Genomic DNA, 12,252 nt, shown 5'->3' on the forward strand with positions numbered 1-12,252 from the left:
AGGAAGACACAAATTGTAGAGCCGAGGTTTTCTTGGAAGATTATCTGCAAAGGGAGGTGGGAGGTTAACCTGCGCGTATATCCCCAGTTTTCGTCCTGATTTTGAGGTCAGAAATCGCACTGGCCTGCTCAAGAGCCGCCCCTCTTTCAGGATCTTTCTGTCAACCCTGCCTATATCCCCTTCTTTGCATCCGTATCCCCGCCCCCAAGTCCGCTTCTACCCAATGCGGAGTCTCGACTCTGCTTCCGGACTCCTGGCCAAAACCGTTTCTCCTCTCGGCTAAGCATCTCTGCACCGCCTCTTCCCACTTGCTCCGCCAATCACTCGTCTTGGTTCCGCCCCTTTCGGCTGTACCCCTCTCACAACACCAATCCGTGCCTTTTGTCCCTCCCCCTGGCCTCCGAATCCGCCAATCCCTGACATTGGGAAGTGTGGCCTGGTATCCTGCAGCCCTAGCGGGTCGCGCCGGAGGGGGGTGGAGGCGGAAGTGGCGGCGCCGGGCCCCTGGAGTAGGAAGGAGCCGGGGCTGCAGCCGGAGTAGAGCGGCTGCCAGCCGAGGAGCAGGCGCGGCCGCGGCGCCATATTGCGGCCCTAAGCGGCCGCGACCGAGTCATGGCTGAGACCTACGGTGAGGGTGGTGGGCCAAAGCGGGTCTGGGGTCTGGGCCCAGGGAGGATGCGGCCTGCGGGAATGGGGCGGGGCTTTACATATGAGGGGGCGGGGTCTGGTGTTATGGGGCAGGGCCTAGTGGATACTGGGTGGGGTTTAGTGGGTCTGAGGCTGAGCTTAATCGATTTGGGCGGAGCCTGAAGATCTGGTTGTGGGTTTAATAGATTTGGGGCGGGACTTCAGGGAGCCAGTCATGGGTCAAGTAGACATTGAGGGAGAGGTTGGGCTTTAATGTGTCGGGGCGGAGCCTGCGTGGATGGGGCGGGGCTTACTTGTGAGTGGCAGGGGTTGAATTTGATGGGCTCCGGGGGTGCCTGAAGGGATACTCTGGATGCAGGGATTGTTCTGGCTTGAGGTCTGGAATGGGGTTGGGGATGAGTTGTCCTTGAAATTAGGGGGTGGGACTTGTGGCAAGGGGTGGGGCAGGGCCTTGGGCTGCGGGAGGGAAGGAGGGACTTAGAATTGGAAAATCGGGATGGAGGGATAGGAGGTGGGAGGAGCGGGTGCGGTAGGAAGAGCACTGGTTTAGGAGTCAGAGGGAGTTGCATTCATTCAACAAATAGAAAAAAGCATAGTGAACAAGGGCAAAGACCCTAAGGTGGGAACCAGCTTGTCATCTTCAGAAGTAGACTGAAAGCCAAAGGCTAGAGTGGAGTCAGAGTCAGAGTGGTAGGAGGTGAAGTTGTAAGGGTCATGAGGTAGAGTGTAGTCCTTGATAAAATGGCTGTCAAGAGGCCTTAGCAATGTAATCGCTAAGAGCTTGGCCTCTGGAGCCAGTTAGCCTGGGTTTGAACTCCAGCTCTGCCTAGCTTAGGGGCCTTGGGCAAGTTAGTTAACCTTTCTGGCCTCAGTTTCCTCATCTGGGACATGGGGATAACTATTAGTATACCTCCCTCATATAGTTTTCCTGAGGATTAAGTGAGCTGTTGATGTAAGTAAAGAACTTTAAAACTGTGTCTGGTACATGGTAAGCATTATGTAAGAATTAGCTGTTACTGTTGTTACCCATTGGTCTGTTTCTGCCTTTGTGTGTTTCTCTCCTTGTAACTGTGATGGCCTCTTGGATTCCATATTTTTCCCTGTATCTTTCTTTCCATATGGGTTTTCCTGATTTGGGCTCTATCTGCTCAGACTTCCTCTTCAAATTCCTGGTGATTGGCAGTGCAGGAACTGGCAAATCATGTCTCCTTCATCAGTTCATTGAAAATAAATGTGAGTATCTGCGAGTGGTCCTGAGAGCACTGAACAGTGGCCATGGGCACGGCATGGGCAGCGGTTGGGGAAAGCAAGGGCAGGGTGGCCATAGGTACAATTCCAGTGCTGGCTGCCTGGTCCTTGCCTTGGTGTATGTTCTTTGCTAAGTCCTCCTTGAGCCTCAGTTGCCTCAACAATGAGACTGGATTTGTACGGGCTGAGGAGGTCTTGGAGGACAGGGAATCCTCTGAGTCCCTCCACTGCCTCTTTTCGCTTTCCCACTCCAGTCAAACAGGACTCCAATCACACGATCGGCGTGGAGTTCGGATCTCGGGTAGTCAACGTGGGTGGGAAGACTGTGAAACTACAGATTTGGGACACGGCTGGCCAGGAGCGGTTTCGGTAGGTGGGCTGGGCTCCCATGGAGAGAGAGAGAGAGTGGGGGGAGGAGGGAAGTGAGAGGAGAGAAAATGGGAGAGAGAGAGAGAGGTGTGCAGTCACTTGGAGACACAATAATAGCAAGGAGACACTGAGAGGGCAGGCAAGACAGAGGGAGAGAGACAGAGACTGAGTAGCACGTACATACAGCCAAAGAGAGAATAAGTCCTGGAGAGAGGACGACAGAGACAGTGAGAGAAAAAAGAGATTGAGAAAGAAGCATAGTGAAGAGTGAGAGGTCCACGGAGAGGCCAGCAGACCTTAGAGAGACTATGGTAGTGAGACCCATATGGCTGGAGGGATGGAGACTTGTGCCTAGCGAGAGACCAGGCCTGCAGAGAAAGACACACTTGGGGTGGGCATGAGTGGGTAGAGATGGAAAGAGAGTGACTAAAATAGAAAGACACTTGAAAGAGATACACACAGTCAGGGAGAGAGAAAGACAGAGACAGAGAGAAGAGAAAGATAAGGGAGATAAGGACACACAGAGAGAATAGAGACAAAGACGGAGAGTGGGACAGGTGTAGCCAGAGATGGAGAAATCTCTGTGTTGTGGGGACAAAGAGATATATGTAGGGCTCAGCGCACAGTATGTCTTCAGAAAATGTCTGCAGAAAAGGTAATAGACACGTAGAAACCCTGAGTCTGAGAAACAGGGAATCTGGTCCACGGAGAAGTGTGGTCCCTGGGCAGCGCTTCGTAGCTAAGCTATACTCGTGTGTTAGTCCACTGTGTGAGGCCGGAGAGAGAGGGCGAGGGAGACACAAGTATGCCACATGAATTGGATTGTAGTAAATGTTCAATAAATGCTTGTGGAATGATTGCATGAGTTCCCAAAGGACCCAGCCTGGTGACACAGGGAGATACAGACTGGGGGCCATACTGGGAAAGGGACCTCCCCAGACACTGCCTCCCCAGAAGATCCGCCCTCAGCCTTTCATCTTGGAGAAGACATATACAACTTGGCCCTTGTGTATGGTCAGGAAACAAGCGGATGTAATTGCATAGCACTTGGCCAGGACTGGGCAAAGGGGAGATGACAGAAAATGTTGAATGAATGAATGAATGAATGAGAATGCAAGAGTGAGGTGAGAGAGACAGAGACAGAGACAGAGAGAAATGGAGATTTAAAGACACACATAAGGGAGGGAGACCAACGAAGAGATTCAGAAAGACAGGGACGCAGAGAGTCAAAGACGGAAAGACTCAAACAGAGGTAAACAAACAAACAGCTAAGTGAGATAGAGATTGAGGGGGACAGAGACTGTGAGACAGGGAAATTGTAGTGAGGCCACACCATGCCAGGTTTTGGGGGATGGGCCAGCAATGAAGGGGGGTCTCCGAACCACCAGTCTTTCTCCGCAGAGGGGGGCAGTCTTGGGGCAGACCCCAGCCTCAGGGGTGACTGGGTCCCCCTGGCCCCACAGGTCAGTGACGCGGAGTTACTACCGAGGGGCAGCCGGAGCCCTGCTGGTGTACGACATCACAAGGTGGGTATGTGGAATGGTGGGGGGGGCAGGCAGCCCCTGTCCTGTGCCCACCTCTCTCCTTCCTCTATCTCCACAGCCGGGAGACTTACAATTCGCTGGCTGCCTGGCTGACGGACGCCCGCACGCTGGCCAGCCCCAACATTGTGGTTATCCTTTGTGGCAACAAGAAGGACCTGGATTCTGAGCGTGAGGTCACTTTCCTGGAGGCCTCCCGCTTTGCCCAGGAGAACGGTGAGGGCCCTACTGTCAGCTCCCTGGGGCCATGGGCCTTCTGGCTCTCTATGACTGTACCCAGCAGGAGAATGAGGAGGTTTGGAGGTCTGGGTTCAAATATGAGTGTTACCACACATGTGCCGTGTGACCACTCTGGTCCTCAGTTTCCTCATCTGGAAAGTGGGGCTCTCAATGTTTCTGCCTCACATCCTGAGTGATGGTTAAGGGAGATGGTCCATGGAAAGCCCCAGCACCACCTGGATGGAGTGGGTACTTAATGTTGGCTGCTAAGAAGGTTTCAACCACCATGGGGAGGGCACAGGCTATTGGTGTAAGGTGGAGGCTGTGAACTCTGATGACCCTAGGGGACAGGCATGTTTTGTGAAGAAAGAGGTAGGACAGGGTTGACCCCATGTTAGCAGTCATTGGCATTAGGGGACTGGACAAGACTGATAGCCCCATCAAAAGGTACCCAAGTGCAAACCCATTTGAAACATCTGTTGGCTTAGGGTCTGTCCACATTCTTTTCGCTTGTCATCTCCAGGTTTCGCGGAGATTTTGCCATCAGAAAGATGTGGGTTTCAATCCTGACTCTTAATTTACTGTGAGACCCTGTCACGTGACTGATGGGTGGGCTGTGGTGGACCTGGGCCTTGCTAGATGGTGCTGGGGACCAGTGATAAAGACAGCCCTGGTCCCAGCTCTCATGGGCTCACAGCTCGGGGAGGCTCAAGGGGCTGTGGGAGCCCAGAGGAGGCACCTGACCCATCCTAGGAGGTCAGGGAGGACTTTCTGAAGGAGGAGACGGTGTGAGCTGAGCTCTGAAGAAAGAGCTAGGTGGGTACCTGGGGAGGAGGGCATTCATGGCAGGGGAATGGCATGTACCTAGGCTGGGAGTGAGGGCAAAGGTGGTATGTTTGAGGAACAGAAGGAGGCAGCAGGTCAAGGTCAGAGTGGAGAATGGGGACTGACTGAGGCCCTGATCTTCTGAGTGTCTGCCCCCAGAACTCATGTTCCTGGAAACTAGCGCTCTCACTGGGGAAAACGTGGAGGAGGCTTTCCTGAAGTGTGCCCGCACCATCTTGAACAAGATCGACTCAGGTGAGGCCCCGACTGACCAGAGTGGGAATGGAAGGCAGGGCTCAGAGTTCTCCCAGGGACCAATCCTGATCTGTCCCCTCCCCGGCAGGTGAGCTCGACCCTGAGAGGATGGGCTCAGGAATTCAGTACGGTGACGCTTCCCTTCGCCAGCTGCGACAGCCTCGGAGTGCCCAGGCCGTGGCCCCTCAGCCCTGTGGCTGCTGAGACCTTTGGAGCCAGGTGGGATACTCGGGGACTGCAGGGGTGGTCTTCTGGCAAGGGGGAATACACAGCAGGGACAGAGAACACGGAAAAGGAGAAATGACAAGAGAAACGGAGAAAGATGCAAAAACACTTGAGTTAAAGTAGTCATCTTCCCAGGCACGAGGAAGTCTTTTCCATCCCACTGCCAGCTCTCTTCACTGGATGTCTGATCCTCCCATTTATAATTCATCAAATATTTACTACATGTCTGCTGTGTGCCAGACCCTGTTCCAGTCACTGGTGAAACAGACTAAAATTCCTGCCCTGTGATGGAGACAATCAACAAGATACATAAATAAATTATATAGTAGTTAGAGATGTAAGAGCTGTGGAGAAAAGTAAAGCAGGGCAAGGAGGGGTGGAGAGGTGGAGGAGCGGAATTTTAAACAGGATGATGAAGCAAGGCCTCACTGAGAAGGTGACGTTTGAGCAAAGACCTGAAGGAGGTGAGGGAGGGGATCATGTGGGGATGGGGCGGGGGAGAGTGGGGGAAGAGTATTCTAGGCAGAGAGAACAGCCAGTGCAGAGGTCCTGAGGTAGGGTCATGCCTCTCACGGGTGAGGAAGACCAAGGAAGCCAATTCGGCTGGAGTGGAGTTGCGGGGAGAGAGAGAGAGAGGAAGAGAGAGAATGTGTGTGTTGGGGGGGGGTGGGTTGGTAAACAGGATATGAGAGTAGAGGAGGATTGGGGCTTATACCCTGGGTGGGTTGGGCGCCATAGGAGGGCTCTATGCAGAGGAGGGATGGAATCTGATCAGGTGATCACAGAGGCGCTCTGACTGCATATTCGGGACGGGGCACCATGGGAGCAGGGTGGTTGCTGGGAGACCAGTGAGAAGGTTACTGCAAAGTCAAAGACAGTGGTGGACAGGACCACTGTGGGGAGGAGGACGGGTTGAGAAGTGATAGGTTCTGTATCCTCCCTGGTCTGTCTTTAGTCATGTCTCCTCTTCATGTAGCCACTGGGTCTTTCCAAAGTACAAATCCAATCTTATCCCTCCCCCGTTTAAAACCATTCATCCATGGCTCGCAGGACCCATGGGACACAGCTGAGGCTCCTCAGGCTGGTGTTTGACTCTGCAGGGGCTGGCCCGTGCCAGCCTCTCCTGCCTCAACTTGCATCTCTTCCCATTTCTCAGACCACTGCAGTCACACTGAAGTTCTCTGTTTCTCTGCATCTTTCTTTAGTCATGCTGTTCCCTCTGCCAGGAACACCCTTCCTTCCCTTTCTTCCCTGGTAATCTCCTCCCCCTCCTTCAGGAAGCCTTGCTTGTTCCAAACTCCTTGACAGACTTGCAGGATCTACAGGATCATATCCCCACCTCTCTGGGGGTGAATTTCTTCTCAGTTCTCTGTGTGCTTCATGTCCACCCCCAGCCATTGGCAGCTCCAGGGGGGTTATGGGGAAAAAGACTTTGGATATACTTTGAAGGCAGAGTCAATATGATTTCCTGATGAATGGATATGGAATTTGAGAGAGAGGAGTCCAGGATGAGTTCTTTGGGGCAGTACTCGTTTTTTTCATTCCAGGCCTTTCTATCTGCTGTGCCTCTGCTGGGTGCGCCTGTCCTCCCTCCTTTCTTACACCAACTCCCACTCATCATCTGGTCTCTGCTGCTAACGTGACTCTTCCTGCAGGGACCTTTATCCCAGACGGGGTCACTCCCTCTTGTTGGGTGGTCTCAAAACTGCCCCTTCCTTTTTTAAAGCTCTCAACTCTGTACACTTGATTGTTATTATTCGTTTGATGTTTTTCTTCCCAATCTGAGAAGGAAAGGAGGTGACAGATCAGACTCCCGAGCCAGGCTGCCTGTGTTTAAATTCTGACTCTGTCACTTTGTAGCTAGGATGAATTATTTAACCTTTCTGGACCTTGGTTTCCTCAATAATAGTATCTTCCTCATGTGGGTGTTGAGAAGATAAATAGTTAATTCATGTAAAGTGCTTAGAATAGGGACTGACACTGGCTGTGCAGAAATGGATGGGGGTGTATGCTTCACCCCAGGGCTTAGTCAGCACAGGGTCTGTTTCAGGGTTTGCCCTCAGGGAATCAAATATAATAGGGTGATACTTTTTCAAAATTTGTTGGCTGCAATCTGAAGGAGGAAATACGTGCTGATTTAATACTGCCACACACATATAAAACGGAAACACATGATTCCCTAGCACTAATATCCTTTTTTAAAAATTGAGGGGAAATGTACATAACACAAATCTAGTCATTTAAAAGTATTTATGCATAATTTGATGGCATTTAGTCCATTTACAAGATTGTGTGACGGCCACCTCTGTCTAGTTTCAAAACATTTCACTGCCTTCAAAGGAAACCCCATACCCATCAAGCAGTCACTCCCCATTGCCCCAGCCTCTGACGCCCACCTGTCTGCTGTCTGTCTCTGTGGACCAAAATTCTTATTACATACAATGCACTCTGATATTTTCTGTTTTTTGTTTTTTTTTAAATTTATTGGGGTGACGATTGTTAGTGAAATTACATAGATTTCAGGAGTACAGTTCTGTATTACATCATCCATAAATTCCATTATGTTCACCACCCAGAGTCAGTTCTCCTTCCATCACCATAAATTTGATCCCCTTTACCCTCATCTCCCACCCCCCACACCCCTTACCCTCTGGTAACCACTAAACTATTGTCTGTGTCTATGAGTTTCTGTTTCTCATTTGTTTGTCTTGTTCTTTTGTTGTTTTTGGTTTATATACCACATGTCAGTGAAGTCATATGGTTCTCAGCTTTTTCTGTCTGACTTATTTTGCTTAGCGTTATACTCTCAAGATCCATCCATGTTGTCACAAATGTTCCTATATCATCTTTTCTTATCGCCGAATAGTATTCCATTGTGTATATATACCACAACTTCTTCATTCATCTATCGAAGGACATTTTTGATATTTTCTATGTATTTGATTTCTTTTTCTTTCTTCCCCCTTTTCCACCCCCCACTCCAGTTCAAGCTGTTGTTTTTCAGTCTAGTTGTGTAGGACACAGCTCCCTGGCCCATGCTGGTGTGATGAGCCTTGCGCTCCCCCCTACTGAAGCATTCCGTCAGCTGATGGCTCACAGCAGCTCTTGCCAGCTGCCAGCTGCTCACGGCAGCCCAGCTCCAGGGAGAGCTGTTGTTCACAATCTTAGCTGTAGAGGGCGCAGCTCACTGGCCCATGTGGGAATCGATGGGCGACCATCGATCTTCGCGTTAGGAGCACAGCACTCCAACCACCTGAGCCACCGGGCCAAACCTATGTATTCTAATTCAAAGATTGGTCAGTGCCCACCAAACTGATTTCCCAACGCACTAATGCAGTCCTGCTCATTGCAATCACCTGGAGAGCTTTAAAAACAACTGATGCCCAGGCTTCATCCCAGAGATTATGAAATGATTTTGGGATTTCTAGAAGCTCCCAGGTAATGCTACCTGCAACAAAGCAAGAACCGCTAACCGAATATGTCTCCTCTCTTTGGAAAACCCTTGAATGAGTCCTGGAGCGGGGGCGATCCAGGACCGTAGAGTGACACAGACCTCCAAAAGTGGGGACACAAAATTTAGACACTGAGATGCCTCTCTACAGTCTCAAGGAGACAGCTCTCTGAGACAAACAGGGAGATAACCTCAGAGAGAGTGCCCCAAATTATATGCAGACGAGAAATAGAAAGTCAGACAGACAGTGCAGACACTCTGGGAGAAAGGTATGGACAGACAGACACAGATGGCAGGAAGATACCCAGAAATGAGACAGACAGACCAGCTGGACAGAGCCAGGATCCTTCCAGTTCACCACACACTTTTCTTTCAGCTCACCTATTCTCCAGGACCAGCCCTGCCCTTTTGGCTGGGGCCCAGACCCAGGCCCCGGGAGGCCAAGCCCCTCACCTGCCCTGGCCCCAGAGAAGCTGCCCTGCCACCTGTCCCCCTTCCCTGGCCTGGTGGGGCCTGGCTGAGGGGCAAGACTGAGCCACGGGGGAAGGGGAAATCCGTACCTGCTGCTGCTTCCTCTGTCTTGGCTAACCCCTGTATCCCCTGAACCCCTAACCCTTCTTGAAGAGTTCCCAAACCCTGAGACCAGGGCCATTTGGCCCCAGCTCCCCTGGCCCTGCCATTGTGAGTACGAGTTATTTATTACCTGGAGGCCTGCCCTGCCCCACCCCACCCCCATAAAGCATTGTTTACACCGGTGTCTTGGCCTCTGTCATTTTGGGGTGGCAGGGAGGGAGGGGCGACTGAAGAGGTCCCTGATGAAAGAATCATGTGTCATGATGTTTGGAGCCGTGTTTATGGTTTGGACATGGTGTAGGGATACATCATGACTCCATGACTCGTGTCTTGTAGAGGAAGTCTGTCACTGTGTCCACATTTTGTGACAGTGCCTGCTGGAGGTCCACATGTATAACACTGATATCCCTGTGTTTGTGACGTGAGTGATGGTATCTGTAGGAATGTGTGCTGCTTGTGTGTCACTGTGACGACTGTGTCCTTGGTAATTGTATTCATGAGGCTGGTGTTTGGGACACCAAGCAGCATGAATGAGAATTCGGGCCTGTGGGTGATACCTATGCATATCTGACGCTTGCAAGTCTGAGGCACACACTATGGGGTGTGTGACTGTGCAAGTGTGCCCCTGAGGGCTGTGTGTTTTGATGTGAATGTGGTTCCTTTGATACTCTTGTGTGTGACCATGAACCCTGTGTGGGTCTTTGTGCAACCCTGACTCTGGAGTCAGGTGTTATCGCCTTGTGTCCAGGTGAACCGCTGACACCGGACACCGTACGTGTTCTGCCAGGGACAGGTGAAGCCCCCTCCTCTAACTGTTCTGCTACCCCCAAGTCAGCTTTAACCCACCCTGGGCAAGCCTGAGCCCCAGCTCAGCGGGGGCGATGGCAGAGAGGGTGCAGCATTCCAATGACCTTATCTGCATAGTTCTCCCAGGCCCAGTCGCCCAAAGTGTTCTTAAAGACCTCAGACTGTCATGCAAATGTCTTCTCTGCGTTGCTTTATTCCGACTCCTGCAATTGTCTTGAGACAGAGCAGAGATTAGGATACGTCTGCACATCCCTTCTAGCCTCTCAAGGACGTTCGGCATTTTTTTCCTCCGTTATAAAAAGGCCTTATGTAAATTGTCACTGACGTGTTAATTTAGATACATTTGCCAACTAAGTCCCCCGATATTTCTCAATATCCTTATTCTTGGGCCGTGAAAAGGCGGAGCTGTTCATGTAAATAACATCGGTGATTTGTATGCCACTCTCCGACCCTGCTACTCATTGCGGAGTTCTAGGCTCTGAGGGAGTGGGTCTGTCCAAATAGCATTTTTATTTTCATAACCCTCCCACGTCGCTTGGCGTAAGGTGCGCATAAACTGCCCCTCCCTAATTCAGCCTTTTCTAACGGCCTGTCCTCCTTTCGCGCAAAGGGGCGGGACGTAGAATGCAAATGAGCCTCGTCGGTCGGCCCACCTCCCCTGTCTCGAGGGTGGTGCTCTGAAAGTCCGCGCTCCGCCCCGCGCGGCTCGCGCCTGCGCACTCTCTCCTCTGCCCAGGCACTGTCACGTATCCACCGGGCGAGGCGGGGGGCGGAGCGCCGCGGGTGGTGGGGGCGGGGTATGGCGCGCTGCGCGGCGCAGGACGGCTGGCACAAACGGCGGCGCCGGGGCCGGAGGAAAAACCTCGGTGAGTAGAGAGCGGGGAGGGAAAGGAGCAGAGCAGAAAGGGCGCTCGAGTCGGGTCGCCGGCGGGAGCCGGGCTGGGCGTGGGGACGCGCGCCGGGCCCTCGGTGGCGGAGCGTGGCGACCCCGGGGAGGGGGGGGGGGGGGCAGGGGGGAGACACTGCGCGACGGGCACGTTGAACGCCGGCCGTTGCGAGGGGTTGGGGTGGCTGTGAGGAGTGCGCGCCCGGCAGAGGGGTAGGGGAGAGGGCACGGGGACCCTAGCGGTCCCTAGGCCCTACTTCCGTCGCCTGCTGCGCCCCGTCGAAGCCTCAGGGCCTGCACGAAAGGGAGTTGGCGGGGAGGGGGTGGTCGCTGTTTTCCCTAGTCTTGTACGCGAGTGCGTGATCCTTCCTCCGCCCTTTCCTCTGTCGCTGTGGACCCTCCGGCGGCTCCCTTCCGTCCGTCTGTCTGTCTCAGGACCTCCCTTCCGTCTGGGTGTGTCAGCCCCCAACAGGCTTCCTCCCGTTGGGCTCAGGTCGATCCTTCCACCTTGGTCTGTCCGGTTGTTTCAGGCCCTCCCAGCTTTTCTTCGGTTTGTTTTTCTGTCTCTGTCTCCCCCCGCCCCCCACCAACCCTCCTGTTTTCTTTGTCTTTGGACTCCCCATTTTGCTCTGTAGACCCCCCACACACATTTTCTTTGTGTCTCTCTGGAACCCCCAGGCAGATCACCTCTATTTGTCTAACTCTCCTATTCCCCATTCCTCCACCGTTCTTTTTCTACTTCAGGCCCCTCCCTCTTTTCTGTTTGTCTCAGAGGATGCTCTCTCTCCCAGCCTCCACCTCAGTCTTCTGTTTTGGGTCATCCATCCAGCCTAAGTTCTTCGCTGCCTCCCTCACTGACTCTTGTCTGTCAGTGATTTCCCTCCAAAATTCCCAGGGTCTTCTCCCTCACTTGGCTCAGACTTTGGCGTCTCTGTAGCCAAATCTGTCTGCCTTTCTACTGCCCTTCCACCCCTCACCCTGTCCCCCAGCCATCCTACCTGCCTCTAGCTCCTCTCACATCCCTTTTTTTCTCCTGTCTCCCTCCAGCCACCCTGACAGGTCCTTTTCCAAGCCCCTAGGGACAGAAGAGGATTTGGGGACCAGCGAGCACCCCCAGGGCACTAGAAGAGCCTCTGCCACCTGCCCTGCCTCACCCAGCCCCACACCAGGCCCGGCCACCCCGGCCCCCAGCTGCATCAAGTGGA

At 52.8% G+C, this 12,252-nt stretch overlaps 1 protein-coding gene across 2 annotated transcripts; it reads left to right on the top strand.

Moving 5' to 3' along the window:
* The first annotated feature begins 454 nt into the window (after positions 1-454).
* Positions 455-12,224, top strand: RAB4B (RAB4B, member RAS oncogene family). Of its 2 annotated transcripts, none has more exons than XM_033128770.1 (8): positions 455-628; positions 1,801-1,881; positions 2,151-2,265; positions 3,729-3,791; positions 3,868-4,022; positions 5,010-5,105; positions 5,194-5,324; positions 12,095-12,224. In XM_033128770.1, the coding sequence occupies exons 1-7, from the start codon at positions 613-615 to the stop codon at positions 5,307-5,309; spliced, it is 642 nt and encodes a 213-aa protein (XP_032984661.1). In that variant the 5' UTR covers positions 455-612; the 3' UTR covers positions 5,310-5,324; positions 12,095-12,224. The 2 variants fall into 2 exon arrangements, with proteins under 2 accessions (XP_032984661.1, XP_032984660.1); XM_033128769.1 differs by lacking the exon at positions 12,095-12,224 and adding an exon at positions 9,158-9,532 and having other exon boundaries at positions 457-628.
* The last annotated feature ends 28 nt before the right edge of the window (positions 12,225-12,252 follow it).

Source organism: Rhinolophus ferrumequinum, chromosome 15, assembly GCF_004115265.2.
Source record: "Rhinolophus ferrumequinum isolate MPI-CBG mRhiFer1 chromosome 15, mRhiFer1_v1.p, whole genome shotgun sequence".
NCBI classification, from domain to species: Eukaryota; Metazoa; Chordata; class Mammalia; order Chiroptera; family Rhinolophidae; genus Rhinolophus; species Rhinolophus ferrumequinum.